At 36.3% G+C, this 15,709-nt stretch overlaps 1 protein-coding gene across 1 annotated transcript in view; it reads left to right on the forward strand.

The window, feature by feature from the left end:
- BLTP1 (bridge-like lipid transfer protein family member 1) overlaps nt 1-15,709 on the forward strand; it is a 112,972-nt gene that overhangs the window by 61,966 nt on the left and 35,297 nt on the right. Inside the window, exons 42-53 of the mRNA XM_068679357.1 lie at nt 955-1,174; nt 2,019-2,177; nt 3,680-3,855; nt 4,390-4,565; nt 5,230-5,936; nt 6,437-6,676; nt 7,112-7,205; nt 8,662-8,712; nt 11,573-11,779; nt 11,891-12,129; nt 12,695-12,939; nt 14,360-14,465. Coding sequence (XP_068535458.1) covers nt 955-1,174; nt 2,019-2,177; nt 3,680-3,855; nt 4,390-4,565; nt 5,230-5,936; nt 6,437-6,676; nt 7,112-7,205; nt 8,662-8,712; nt 11,573-11,779; nt 11,891-12,129; nt 12,695-12,939; nt 14,360-14,465 — 2,620 coding nt within the window. The remainder of the gene's footprint in view (nt 1-954; nt 1,175-2,018; nt 2,178-3,679; nt 3,856-4,389; nt 4,566-5,229; nt 5,937-6,436; nt 6,677-7,111; nt 7,206-8,661; nt 8,713-11,572; nt 11,780-11,890; nt 12,130-12,694; nt 12,940-14,359; nt 14,466-15,709) is intronic.

Consider the following 15,709-nt stretch of genomic DNA (forward strand, 5'->3'; position numbering starts at 1 on the left):
CTTGCCAGTTATCTTCAGAGTCCACTTAAAAACAACATAAATGTGCGTAATTTAAGGATGTGTATTAACTTTAGTGGCTTTCTGGCTTTTAATCTATGGGAGCAGAAGTGGAATTTTAAACTCTCATTACACAAAGTGTAATTGACAAAGCATTTCAATAATTTGCAGTAAAATCAGTCTTTTTTTTTCTTTTTCCACAAGATGTTCAGAAAGCTGCAAGATTTTATTTTTATTTCTAGTTTCTGAACAGAAAGTTTGTGGATTTTCTTTTTAGCCTTTGTTTTGCAGAGCACCCCCCAAACAGCAAACCTCTCTAGATGATAAGTCAGCTCAGCGGATGTGTGCCTCTGTCCTCTGCAGCAGGGAGCCATCCACTGATACCGCTCACTGCTTCCTTCTGATGGTCTTGCATGGCTTAGGGTTAAGTAGCCCGGATGCTTTGCACATCTGGCTCCTCTTCAGCTGTGAGGGCAGAGATGCTTTTTGCAGTTGTATGCCTTTAGGTGGAGCATGACCCTTCTTCTTGGTGCCAGAAGTCACCAGCTTCCATTCTTTGCTTTTCCTGGAGGTTGCACTTACATTATACTAGGGATGTAAGGGATTCAGACAAAAAATTAAAGCCAAATGAGGTTTATAGTCAGTGGTTGGTATTGTTTCTTCTGGGGATCTGTCTTAGATGCATTCTACACATCTGCAATTTCACTTGTTACATGTCGTGGCTTTTTAAACTGTTTTTGCACTTTACTTTTCAAGTGTTAAAATAATTTTGCTAGTACCTTTATACACAATAGCTGTATGGCATATAACCTGCCCCAAGCGGAATGCTACATGCCTAAACTTTCTGGGAATTAGATTTTGTAGTTACTGTGTTCCAATCTTATATTCAGAACAAATTTCACTTCCATTTTTACAGTTAACACAGTACTTCATTAGTTTCTTTGTTTTGTCTACAAGGGTATACATCCATATCATTCCTTAAGTTACACTAGTGGAGACACGGCTACGGATTCACCAGTGCATGTTGGCCGTTCTGGCATGGCAGTCAAGGAAAGTCCAAGAAAAGAGAGTCTGCTCAGCTATCTTACTGGAAGCTTTCCTAGCTTGCATAATCTTTTGGAAGGAACTCCTCAAAGAAGTACAACTGCAGTTAAAAGTAGTTCTTTAACAAGAACAGGTATGATGTAGCTGAAATTGTGGGAGGGAGGGGAAGAGAGGGCTGACTTTAAGAATTTAAGTAGAAAAGATACTCTATTTTCTAGAGATCACTGCACCATATAATTTCATATAAGCAAGCATCAAATACATCAGATTAGGAAAAAATATGACAGCTAACGAACTAAAATGTTTTCCTTTTACACAGCTTTGTTAGTTTCTGAGGGCATATATGTAGATAATTACAATAGTGAGTTGTTCTGAATTAATAAGCAAATTAAGTGATCAATCTGTATTTGTTAGGTAGTTTTTGACCTTGTAAGTAGGTCAAAAAGTGGACCAAAATGTATGTTCCAGTAAGTTAGTTTGTATATAACAGTAATTTGCTTATTTTTTAATATTTAATAATGGTTCTTCAAACAAATGTGCTTTGTAGAAATTTGAAATACGTGTATTGAAATTTTTACACTCTGTGTTACTGTTCACCATGCACTGTTACTATTTATATAAAGACAAATGGGTAAGTTAGACGTTGCATTTTTTTCTAAACCCTCTCTCTTTTGGTATCTGGGGATGAAATACAGAGAAAGAAAGGTATTTTTGTTTCTTAATGAGTCCTTTGGCCTAATTAAGGTAGAAATGAACAAATGCAATGACACTCGTAGTGCAACATCTATTAATGTCATGGTGGAAGTTCTGTGGTAGCATATATAGTTTGTAAGGGTTCTTCCTGACCCATTGGAATAAAACTTGAGGGTTAGCCTTACTATTTTAATACTAGATGTGTATTCTCAGTAAAATTGTGCTGTGTTTCTGCTTTTGCTGACTTTGATTCAACAAAAAAAGCTTCTGATTTGTTTGCATAGGAAACACGGTGGCCACAGATATGTTATCTGAACATCCTTTGCTGTCTGAACCATCTTCTGTGAGTTTCTATAACTGGATGTCAAATGCCGTGGGCAACAGAGGAAGCGTAGTACAGGAAAGTCCAGCCACCAAATCTGGACACAACAGTCTTCCAACAGGTATAGTTGTTAACAATTGATTTAAGATATGACTCTGGGTTGGCTGTTCCTGTGTTTATTACTTCTTTTTCTGAAAGTAATAGAGCAAGTGGCTTAAGTTTAACAGACATAAATACTACCTGTGGGACTTCTCAGCAAACCAAAAAATGGAAAAAAGTCATTAAAACAATTTTTTTCATTTCTCTCACCCTCAATCAAAAAAAAAAAATATTTTCCTTACATTTGGAACTGTAAATGTTATTGCCAAGACCATGTGTAGCTGTGAAAAGGTAAGCTGTACAATTATCCTTAGTTGCAAGGTTCCTTTTTTGTTAGTTTTTGTTAGTTAGTTCTCATCTGTAGTTTGCATGTTTTTGCAATGAAGATTTTGAATGTTGGAATCCTTGATCTTTCTCAGTTCAATTTTGAAGCAGAGTATAAACATAATTTTTAGCTATGATAGGAAATAGTCATCAGGTTTAAAGGAATGGAGAAAAGAACAGATACACTACTGAAGCAGTTAAGTGTATCGGAGAAAGATACATAACAATTTGTTGCAGCTTATTTATTATTATTATATGCCTGCCATTTATAATTTTCAAACATGTAAATTTTTATTCTCTGCAACACTAAATTTGAATTTTTCTTTGGTTAACAGTCTTTCGACCACTTCTTGTTTGGTTTCAGTATTGAACAAATAGTCTGATTCCAGAAAACACCTTTGTGCTTTACTTATTGCTCAGCCAGTGTGGCCCTTCTGAAAACTGTAATGTGCTTTTCTGCAAAGGAATCACAGGGTAGAAGTATAGCATTCAATTTTGCTTTCAGAGAAAGGTTCATTTTTTTAATGCTGAGATTGTCATAGTTTGTTCACAAGCTTATACTCCTGAAATTAGATGTAGTGATTCTTACTCAGACAGATCTATCCCAATTATTCTTCTGTGAACACGCGTAGCTGTGGCTCTCTGGTAAGTGCTGTAAACTGGAGTTCTGAAGATTCAGCCTGGACATACACTGGCAGAGCAGCTCTGTCTCATGCAGGGCAGTCCAATCCAGAGTCAAGGCACAAATAATTCAGCATTGCAGAGCATGTTATCTAAACACTAATCTATAAAGATCTAATTAGTGTGTCTTACATTACGACTAATAAAAAACAGACATAGCACATTGATAGCTAGAAGTAATTACCTGTAACTGTGGTTGATCGTTGCTTTTTTTTGATGGTACAGGCAAATTAGTTTTCTGTTGTAGCTCAAACACATGTATTAAGTACCCTGTGGAGTGCAATACAGGCAAGAGGCCGTGGGAAGGAAGAAAAATCTCTGCTTTTCAAATATGAGTTTTGAACAATATCAGACTTGATACCCTGAATGCCATTTTTGTGAGGTTATGGACTAGATCAGGAGTCTGATGTCCTGTGTGTATCGCAAGTGCGTCTGCATTAATTAACTTTGAGTTTTTATAGAGTTGGTGGTGTTGAAAATTGCTGTGGTGTTCGTGTTCCATGGGTATTTATTTTTTAGGTGTTACACCAAATCTTCCTACAATACCCTCTGCTTCAGACTTCAACACCGTTTTGTCTAGTGACCAGAACACCCTGGATGGCACACACTCACAGCACAGCACCAGTCAGGATGACATTGCAGGTGTAGAAGAGGGTAACCAGGGGTTTCCTGCTGTCCAGCTAGCAGATGCACAGGTAGGCATGGTTTACAGATGTATTTTGGAGTTCTGCAAGAGAAAACTAGTTAATATTTATTAAATCCTAAAATGATGAGTGTTATCCTGGTTTTGTATGTGTTTATCTTACGCATTCCTATGCAAAGATGGAAAGGTTCAAGAAACCTCTGAGGTTTCTTTAGCAACTTCTGTTAATGGTGAATAATGGAACATGATTTAATAACTTCAGAGAATGTTTGGAGCATTTCTGAGAACAGCGTAGTTTGCCAGCGTACTTTTTACTGGGGGGAACATTCAACTGTACTGCAGAAAGCTTACTCCTAAAGCTAAGCGCTCAATGTTAGCTTGCTGTGTAGTCAATCTTTGTGCTCAAAAAGTGCATAAAACCTTTTTTTTCATTGTTTGCTGTTTTATACCACTGTAATATCTTTTTGCCATATTACATAGCTAATTTACTGTAAATATGATAGATAAACAAATGATGGAGCAGGGAAACGGGAATATAGGAATAATCTAGACAGTGAGAAGTAAATTGGTGGATTTTGTTTTGTAGGTTGTCTTCAAGCCTCTTCTAAGTTACACGGGAATTCAGTCTCAGGATGCAATGCCACTCTGCTACAGAATGTACTTTGGAGAGTACCTTTCTTTCTCAGGAACTTTGGACTGCTTAAGAGCAGATATTGTTGATTCAGATACAGCAAAGGAAAGAAAAAGCAAGCGAGCTCGAAGGTATGTCATGTATTTGAAAATACATGTATTGGTTAAAGAAGATAAATAAGGGCTTTCATTGTGAAGTAGAAATCAAATGGAGTTCTAAAGCACTTCCAGAGAATAAGGAGCAGTTTCTTTTTTTCTTCTGATCCTACCTGTTTTCTCTTGCTGTTATAATATTTTCTTTTTTATCTTCCTGTGTAGTGGTTTGGAAATTTCAAGTCTTTGAATCTCACCTACTTTTGTAAATGGGAGACTGGAGTGGGGAAGGGGGTAAAGGTGGGAATAACAGTGGGAGAAACTTGAAAGGCTATGAAGTGCTATTTTGTGATTAATCCTATAATGAGATTGTTATTTTGAGTGTCAATGCTGAGTCTTTTTTCTTTTTTTCTTCCCCTTGAGTGTATTGGGTTATAAGCTTCTATCATAACTTCATGTTATGATAGAATAATTGCATGCCAAACTAAGTTTTCCTAGAACTAAATGATTATTGTGTTAGTAACACACAGTGTGGAAGTATGAAAATTCATTTTCAATATTTAAACTGTGTTAAGAAGGTGATACTCTAAGGGAAGTGAAAATTTGGTTTGGGTAAATCAGATGTACCATCATATAAAAAGTATTTGACTCCATGCTAGTCATGAAGAAAAACAAAATGTAACTTTTACCTTCTCTTTCCTAGGCAAGGAGCTGTCAACCTTCCTCCTCTTGAATTCAAACCAGCTTTAATGTTGGAAACTTTCAGTATTAGTGCTGTTGTAATGGAGAAATCCATGTGCACGCCTCAGAACTCCACCAATGCCCTTTCTTTTCACGACTTGAATAAACGCTATTACAATACTTTTCACTGTAACTTTACAATTTCTTGCCAGTCCATAAGCCAGCACGTGGATATGGCACTGGTTCGTCTCATTCATCAGTTCAGTACAATGATTGATGACATCAAAGCCACGCAGACGGACATCAAGCTTAGCAGATACACAGCTGGATCAGCTTCTCCAACACCTACCTTTAAAACCCGCAAACACAGAGACTTCCGCTCCTCTGATTTTAGCCGAAGCTCTCGAGGAAGTCTTAATGGAGGTAACAGGGTGAACAACACCAAGAGCAAACGAACAAACAACGAGAACAATAAAAAAGAATCTCGAAACAAGAATTCCCTGGGCAGGTCAGAAAGGAGAACTTCTAAAGTGTCCAGGAAAGGTTCAAAAGATGTAGTTGACCACGTGACTATTCACATGGATGACTCTGACTCTATTACTGTGTCAGAACAGAGTGAACCTTCTGCAGAGTGCTGGCAAAATATGTACAAACTGTTGAACTTCTATTCACTTATTTCTGATCCAACCGGAATTTTAGAGAAGTCTTCGGAAACTTTCGGACCAACAGGTAAATCAGTTCACGAATCCAAATAACTTGGTGTACATGAGTTTGCAGAAGTCTGTTCTTTTACAGCATGACCAGAAGGGGTTTTTGAAAATTGTCTACCTCATCTAACTTTGAACAAAGGAGCAGGGAGTGGAGTTGAGGATCTTGTAGTTAACTTGCCAAGATGGTGTACAAAGACAAAGTATTTTCCCAGCTTTATATTATGCTTTGATTCTTTCAATCTCAGACTTAGTAAAGTAAGTGTTAATCAACTGATTTAAAATTCAGTCCCTTGTTACTCTTGTAAGTGTATCATACTGAAATAGGAGTTTGTTGAAGACAGGAATATCATTCTTGTACAGAATACCATACCCACAGATATGATACCTGCAGTAACTTTTCTTTGCCTAAAGAGTTCTCTTTATATGCAAGATGTATGGTCTTTGGTTTCAAACACAAAAGTAAATCAGATATGTTAAGAATTTCTTCTACAATATCCTTAAATATTTGTGTTTTCGTAGGTGTTCGAAGCCCAACTGAACCTGCTTGTAGAGTTGTGTTTGAGAACGAGCAGGATAATGGCAGAGACGCGCAGAGGAAACGCAGCCTGGTGACCTCGGAGCCCCAGCACGTGACCCTCATAGTCTTTGGCATCGGCATGGTAAATCGAACCCACCTGGAGGCAGATATTGGTGGTCTCACAATGGAGTCGGAGCTGAAGAGAATCCACGGCAGTTTCACCCTGAAAGAAAAAATGAAAGGTGAGATAAATGAACTTAGACATACTCGGTAGTTAAAGTCAGTAGTGGCTTTAGCTTGTATGTGTGCCTGTGCGTACCTGTATATGTATTTGTAATGTTTTATTTGTAAATAAATGTATGTCGTGTCTGGGTGTGGGTACTGTAACAGTCAGTATGTTCTTTTTAAAAGCTATTGCTAAGATGCTGAGAAAATTAAAAGGATGCAGGATTTTCAGAAAATGACTGGTGAACAAAATTATTTCAGAAGATGAAATTACTCCTTTTGTTTTCAAAAGCTTTCTTCTGGCCAGAGTTTAAATTTGATATAGCATAATGTGATTACAGAGACTCTAATTTTTGAATTACTTTGTTGCTACTGTATTTTTGAAAGCAGTAGGCATACCTGGAGGTATTACACTGAATCACGTACTGTTAAATATCTTTATTTTCTTAAAGATGTACTGCATCAAAAGATGACTGAGACATGTGCCACTGCTCACATAGGAGGTGTCAATATTGTCCTACTGGAGGGAATCACCCCAAACATTCAGTAAGTATGAAGCCTGATGATTTTAAAATAACTCAGGAAGTGGTATCAGTTGTGTGACGGTAAAGCTGTGTAGCTTACTGTGCAGAAAGCCTTGAAGATATGTTTCTAGATAGAATCTGTTAAGTTATAGAGTCTGACAATCATGCAGCTGTTGCAGAGCTTGGCCTGAGTTTGCCTCCTGAAGCTAATGGCGTGTACCTGTCGGCAGGAAGCTTTTCTATGAAAGGCTTATCTCTGAGTGAGCTGAGGATTATAGCCTACAGGATGTTGGTAGGTTTCAGTCTAGGGTGCCAACAAAGTTTTAGTTGTAATTCTGTGAACAGGAACACTCCTGCTCCTTTTTATTTCTAGTGAAAGGTATTAGTAAGTTGTTGATTGTAGGTTCACAGTGAAAATGGGTGACGACTGGAAAAAATGTAGGGAACGGGTCTTACATAAATGATCATACAGGCAGATCTTCCTGCACCAGTTTTATTCCATATGATGTACACATAGAAACTTCGGTATTTACTGTTTCTGTTATGCTTCTAATTGTTTTGGAAGCTTGTAGGTTCTACTAAACAAAACAAGTTTTTATAGGCAATATTAAACCTAATGACACTGTTTTATCCTATTTAAGATCTAGATTGTTACTCAGATATCTTTTTGAACTCCCATGTTGCATGATTCTTTTGTCATTTTTACCATTCTAATATCCATTCTCCACCCTTTATATAATTGATATAATTGGAGAAAGAAAAGAAAAATCACTTTTTTGTGCATGAACATCTTGAATGACTTGCTCAGCATCCACATTGTTGTTTTTATTTTGTCAGGTACACAGACTTAAAAAAGGCATGCATTATTTTTCTTTGTTTCTAGGTGAATTCTTTGAGTTGCAAAACAACAGTTAAACTACAAATCTTTGTAACATAGAACACCCTCACACAATTTGAATGTTAGTTGGGTAACCCTCAGTATGTGATCTGGTTTTAGGATATTAATAATGTTGTTGAAAAGGGGCTAAATAACATGACTTGATTCTCTCTTTTTTTTCTTTGCTCTTTTATTTATCCCTGTTTAGTTTAGAAGATAATGTAAATAAGTTAAATAGTACAGAATTTTACTAATACCCCCAGATAAATTGTGCCTGATAAATGTGTTTCATAAGAATAATTACAAGTTCTAATCTGACAGCCATGTAGTGTTTCTGAAGACGGCTGGGGTTCTTCAGGTCTGTTTTATGCTATAATCTTACTGAACTTCTATATAGGAATGGTAGAAAAGGGGGAAAATAATCATTAAATCTTGAACAACAACAAAAACTAACAAACCCCAAACCTTCAACTTGTTAACTTTGAAAGTAAGTGTCATATTGTGGGTTACAAATAATTAACTGACTAATTTTGCATGAATGTTTATTCTTTATTTGCTTTGTTTTTGTTTTTCTTGCTTTCTCTTCAATCTTCATCTCTAGACTGGAGGATTTTCCTACATCTCCTACAAGCACAGCCAAACAAGAATTTCTGTATGTCATATTATAATGTTTAATAGTCTTGCAACTACCTGTGTTGTGTAGCTAATGGCTGCATTCCCAGTGTGTGTGATTGTCTAGGCAGATGTTGCTTGAATACATTTTAGATTAACATCTAATATTAGCTAGATAAGCTTTTCATGTAGTCTGCAAATATCTGTCCAAAAAAAACCCCAACTTTTAAGTTTTCATTTAACAATCTAGCTTTAGGGGCAGACATTATTACACTGTACTGTCACTACTGTAACACTAGAGCGGCTTCACTGACTGTTCAGTTCTTTAGGTGTGCTTCTGTGCTTATTTTAATGAGGTGAAACAATGCTGATAAACATGGAGGTTAGATTTATTTTTAATTTGGTAAGAAACTGCTGTGCTTGGAGTGATAATACTGATCATGATTTGATCAGGATCACTTCTTATGTCTTTACATACCTCAGTGCTGGGTTAAGATACCAGCTATGCTGACTAGGCTGTGCTAACAAAATGTTTTCCTTAAAATCATGCCTGTGCATCTACTGCCAATGAAGGTGAACCTTTTCATGTCCCCCAGTTCCCTATGTGTGAATGCAGGTGGTTTTTTTTTTCCTTTCCTCTTAGGAAAAAATGCAGTGTTTTCTCTCTAGTTGCTTTCTTTTTTCCTGATGCTAAGCTCAGGGGAGGGTCTCACTGGAGTAGTGGTCAAGGTGGGAATTGGTACATGGGACAAACTCTCTATAGGAAGCTGTCTTCCTATAGTTCCCTAGCATGGGTTAGGCTGAGGGGTGGCCTTGGAGCCAGTTCTGTAGCGGAACAAAGCCTTTGGTCACAAGTTAACCCGGAGAGTTGTCATTTATGGAATTGATGTAAGAACATAGGACTACTTCTGAATGTGTGCCTTGTCCGTAACTTAAGTATTATTTTTTATAACAGTATTCAATGAGGTCTGTTGTAGGTGTATCAGCATATGTAAGCAAACTACAGATAAGTGATGTGCAGTGCTCATTCGGAATAAATACGCAGCCACCCAGGTCTGCGTTCTGTCCTGTCATGGAAGTAAGCTTTGGGTAGACTGCACAGTGAAATTCATTAGTTTCGTGAAATAAGCCAATATCTAAGCAGGGAAGCACAGTTAATTTTGCTGAATACTTGGGAAGTCCAGACTGAGGAAATTCTTTTCAATCTGATTCTTCCACGACAGCTGTATTGGTGTGAGGTTTGTTTGTTTTTTTTAATTAAGGAAATGCTTGCAGTGGCATGAATTCATATCTTCAGATTTTATTATAAACTCAGTACAGCCTTTAACTCCAATTATTTTTGCTTTTAACTTTTAAGCAAAGCACAGTTAAGACTACACTGTCTATCCAGTATGCAACAGGGAAAGATCTTGCAGCTTCCCATGAGTTGGAAGTTGTCCATCAAACCCTAAATGCTTCAACTGTTAATCTGGTACTATTTTGCATTATTGATTAGAAAAAATACGTATCCTTGATTTGCCACAATAGTTCAATCAGAAGCTTAACAGGAGGAGATGATTTGTGCAGGAAATACGGAAACATCAACAGAGATACAATTTTTTCTTTTAAAGAGGTGGAATAAAGTAAGTCTGCCCTTTTCTTCAGTATGTATTTAAGTAATTTTATTTTTTCTGAAAATACTTCTGAATTAAGATTTTATTCCTCCTTCATATTTATGTTAATTCTTAAACAAAAAAAAATTGAAATAATTTCTGCTTGACCTTCCACCATGAAATTTTAATTCACTCTTGATAGGCCTGTGGTTGCCCAACAGTGCTGTGGACTTGTTTGTTGTAGGCAGGGGGAAGATGGCTCTTTTTGTATTTCCACATCAGGGATGCTCTGGGCTAGCCAATGTTTAACATGCAATATCTGACCCTTTGCTAGGGCTTCACAGAGGAAACATTACTTAGGGACTAAAATTCATAGAATAATGTAGCTTTCACCGTGAAAACGAACTGTCTGCGTAACAGTTTAAATCATGATGCAAAAATTACTTTGATTACGTCCATTAAGTTAGCATTTGAGAAACTTTAGTTGAATGGTGCAGTCTTACAGAGGCTATTTTTCAGTCATTTTAGCGTTCTACATCTCCAAAACTGTGTGTCTTTCTCTCTGAGACTGTTTTTCTCTCTGCTGGCTACATAATATATTCCCATTGGGCAGAAATGAGAAACAATGTGTTACCCCTTGTGTCCTTTTTAATAGGAGCTTAGTGAAATCCGATAATGCCAAAACTTCATTCCACAATCAACAACTGGCAGCTTTGTACAGTTGAGTTTTATCTTATGTAATCATTGTGGACCAAATCCTTGTTCAAATAACATTAAAATCAAGTTTTGACTCATACTATTCCAAAATATGAAGTCTATTAAACATCAGGATTAATTTGTTAAGGCAATTATTGTTTACTAAGTATATCACATTGCTAAGCGAGTATTTTTTCCATTGACCATTTTGGATGCTGAAGTCAGATTTTACTAAGTCATCTTACCCAAAGGATGAGTTGGGTGTATCCCTGAAAAGGAACTGAGATGGAAGGCTCTTGTTTCTGTATGTGAAAATTTGTCTGTGTCTGTGTAGCCTAGTGTGCATAAATTCCATTGGTCTTTTGTTATGCCAGAATAACAGTTTAACAGGTATTTTTGCAATGCATGCCTTGTAGTTCTCTTATAATCTAGTTGTCTGTGGCATGTAGTGCATCTGTGTGTGTAAAATGGAAGAAAAAGTCACGTGTATGTAGCTTATAAACAATCAGCTGAATTTCTAAGTATTCAAATAACTCTTAAAAACCCATTTTAACATAAAGCTGTAACTATTTTAAAGGGTGCACAAGTAAGTCCTATTTCTGTTTCTGTTAGAACTGTAGTGAAATGCAGCATTGCCAAATCCCAGGCCCTGTATAGTGCCCAGAGGGGGCTGAAAACAAACAATGCTGCTGTGGTCAAGGTTGGAGCCATCAGCATCAACATTCCTCAGCACCCCGCCACGCTGCACAGCATGATGGTGCGCAGCTCTCACCAGCTCTCCAAGCAGATTTCAGATCTCATCAGGCAACCGTCAACTGCGTAAGTGATGTTGGCCTGGCATTTCTGAAGACCACCAACTGCTTTGTGCTACTTTGAGCACATGTGGGAGAGTCAGGCTAGAATAACGAGGTGTTTTCTGATCTTTTGTAGTCCCCAGCCTACAAAAGAAGACGTTGCAACTCCTTTGCCCTCTGAAAAGACTCCAACGAGTATTAATCAAACTCCCGTTGAAACAAATGAATTTCCACAGCTGCCAGAAGGCTTAGAAAAGAAGCCTATAGTTCTTAAATTCAGTGCTATGATAGATGGTATAGCTATCGGAGCAGCACTCTTGCCCTCTTTAAAGGCGGAATATAAGATGGGAAGAATGAGGAGTCACGGAATGACAGGTAACAGCTCTCTGACACTTTGGAAATGTTATGCTTTTTCATTTTTTCTTGAAAAAAAAATCCAAGAGGACTGGATATTTCCATTGAGTGATTTTGATAGGTTTGATTCTGTTGCTGTTGGCTTTTTTAATCTGTACTTTAATCAAGTGGGGCCATAGAGAGAATTTACCCTGGTTTAATAATACATGATTGTTGAAGGCAGAATACAAGATCGGATTAAGAAATGTATGCATTCATATACATAGCTTTCCCCCTCTGTTAAAATCAGTTTATGATGCTTGATTAATCAAATTCTGATTGGTAAGGCTAGTCAAGAATACTCTTACAGGGCCTTAGTACAGATGAGTTAGACTCACTTTTCTGTCAAAATATAGTCAAGTCTTTGTTTTCTTTAAAAATTGAGAGAACCCAAAATCTTGTGGGTGGGTATGTATAGCTGTAGAGATATGTGCCCTTTTTATTTTTATTATCCCAGATTTTTATTATCCCAAAAGTGTTCTTAAATTTAAAAATACTTGAAATTCTTTTGCCAGATCATATATTTTTCCCCATTTCCCTTTTACAGGTGCCCAGACAAGATTTAATTTTGAGCTTCCAAGTCACAGATTGCGCTTCACTTCAAAAGTCTCAGCCACTGATATGTCAACCATTCCTCCTTCAGCAAGTCTTAACCTTCCTCCTGTCACTATGTCAGGCAAATACATCATGGAAGAACATGATACTTACTCAGATCAAATCTGGAGCATAGATGAACTACCTGCTAAACAAGGCTACTATCTACAAGGGAACTACTTACGTTGTGTGGCTGAGGTAGGTGTTGAAAGGAGTGGACAGCTTTGATAAGTTATTTCCATTCTGTTTTATTTCTGTTTCTGCAACTTCATCTTATTTTAATTATCTGCCTTCTCCAGAACTCTTGGGTTTATGGGTTGATCCAAACATAACATTTGCTATTGCATGAAATAGAAATCGAACTTTGTGTTCTTAGTCGGATGAGCACCCAACATATTAAACAGTCGAGAATGCTATATTTGGAGGATTTTGAATATGTTACTTTATGCAAAGAAATAAGAAAGACTTATTTAGTAACATTTTTTGTTTTTATTTTTGGAGTGAATATTTCTCATCAGTCAGCTTGAATAAAAACATAGTACACTGATGATTCAAGTAAAACTTCTAAACCGATAGCTTATGCTTCTATATCAGATAATTATCATACAATGTGCAAAAGATACTTAAAGATTTGTATTTGAATTGTTTTATTTCTTTATGCTTAGATAGCTGCATAGATAAAAGGATATATATCCTATATACACCCTCAGTGAATGATCTAAAATTTTCTGTTTATGCACAGTGTTAGACACAAGTTGTATTTGCATACCAAAATGCACAGATACTTTTCACAGAGAGAAAAATCTTGCTGCTTAAAAGAAACTAATCTGGTGGGGAAGAGTGGCACTTCTCTATATTTCTCCAGTCAAAAAAATTATTTAGCATGTTTGTGAGTGAGATTTCTGATGTTAGCATCCTTATGGGAGAAGATCAGGTGCTGCTCTTTGTTCAACCCATTTGTGTTATTTCCTGGCTGAAGAAATACTCACAGATCTTGAATTTGCTCAGTGTGTAAATCTAAGCAGGGAGGCACTGCTGAGGAGAGCCAAAAGCCAAGCCCAAGTAATTTCATAAAATATCTATGTTTTGATTTTATTTTAAAAAATATCCAATGGAAAACTTAAACAGTCTTGGGAAGACTCCAGTTCCTTAGGAATATTCTTTAAGATTGGATTGGACACATTAAGTTTACCATTGTAGATATCAATAATCTTGTTCATCTGTAATAATTAGAGAAATAGACTTCTAGAAGTGGACAGCTCACTTCTAGAACTTCTAATTTGTTCTTATTTACGATCTGAAATTAAGTAGAATTTTGCATTCTTTTCTGAACCTTAATGACCTCCTGCATTTTGGTATTTAAGCTAAACTTAAACAGGAGAATAAACTTTTTTGTATAATAGCAAAGGTTTTCAGTTTTCACCTGTGGTGTTCACGGTGTTCACAGCAGAAAAATTGCAAGACAAAACTTTTTTTTTTTTGACATGCCAATAATGTTATGATTGGGATTGAAATATATATACCTGAAAGTTCAAAAAAAAAAAAAAAGAAAAAAAAAGAAAAGAAAACATAGCTATGATAACTGTTTTAAAGTTTTGTTTTGCTTTTATTCCTGTAGGTTGGTTCCTTTGAACATAATCTCACAACTGATCTCTTAAATCATTTAGTATTTGTGCAAAAAGTGTTCATGAAGGAGGTAAATGAAGTCATACAGAAGGTTTCAGGTAAGCAGAAACACTTAAAACCAACTTTTAAATAAAATCTTTAACCCTTGTTTGATGGCAACATTATATAGTTCTCTAGATAAGCTCTTTATTTCACAGGCACCATTACTTTGCATCTAGCATTGAACAGGAGGAAGCAGTAGAGCTTGAGTTTGAAGTAAGAACAGAGGCTCTGGAAGTTTTTGTATCTATTTCAGAGTCAGGATGTTTTATTGGGAAACCTGGTAATTTGTTATTCTGGACACGAGCCTCTCTGTCTGCTTTTGACAGACATGATTACATTCTGTATTCACTTTGCTCCCCTCCAAAACAAAGGTCATAATCTACTGCATTATGTAAAATAATTTCAGCATATTATTTTAAGGGAAACAGCTGTGTCTGGGGAAAATAGTAAATACCAATAGTGATATTGGTATTTTTCCAGCATCTTCCTATTCCTAGCTCTTTGATATTTTTTTTTAATTATTATTAGAGAATGTTTTAGTATTGGATGAAAAAGACACTTGGCTATTCATTAGGTTGATTTGTCTGTCATGCCATATACTGCAGAAATGGCTGTTTTATTTCATCTTTTCCAAAAGTGTTTCAGAAGAAACAAGCATTATCATAGAAACCAAAGCAGAGAACAGTTGCAAAATCAGTTGATACTGTCTCTTTTTCAGTATCAAATGGAAATATTTGTGTTCAGCTGTTTGAGTAGACAGTTACAAAGCGTCTGTTTTCTTACCTAATCTGATGGAGGCTTTTTTTTTATGTAGGCTGAATCAGAATTTGCACGGCATTTAAAAATAGGTACAAGCGCTTCCAGCTGTGTTAAAGACTTCATCTGTCTGAAGTCTGAAAGAGAGTTCAAAACCCTTCAAAACTGAAAGAGAACCAAAAAGCTAGTGCCATGCAGAGATATTTCACTTCAGCAAACAAGTTCTGTCACCCCAAAGACAGGAATAAAAAAATAAAATAGTGTTTTGTTTTGTTTTGTTTTAACTGATATGGGATTACCCTGAAGGGAAATGTAAGGGCTGGAAGCTTTGTTTTACAAACTAGTTATCCTTTGGTAGTTTAAAAAATACATGAATAAAATTTACTGTGGATATTACACAATAGATGAGGAGGTGAACAGAAAAGCAAAGAAATAAAGAACAGTCGAAATGGGGTGGAATTTCAAGTAGTTGAATTTTAGTAGGTTTTTTTAGTTATCTTAAAAAGCTATTATAGAAGTATAGCTGCTTTTTAGTGGAAAGATT

This window comes from Anas acuta, chromosome 4 (genome assembly GCF_963932015.1).
Source record: "Anas acuta chromosome 4, bAnaAcu1.1, whole genome shotgun sequence".
In the NCBI taxonomy this organism is placed as follows: domain Eukaryota; kingdom Metazoa; phylum Chordata; class Aves; order Anseriformes; family Anatidae; genus Anas; species Anas acuta.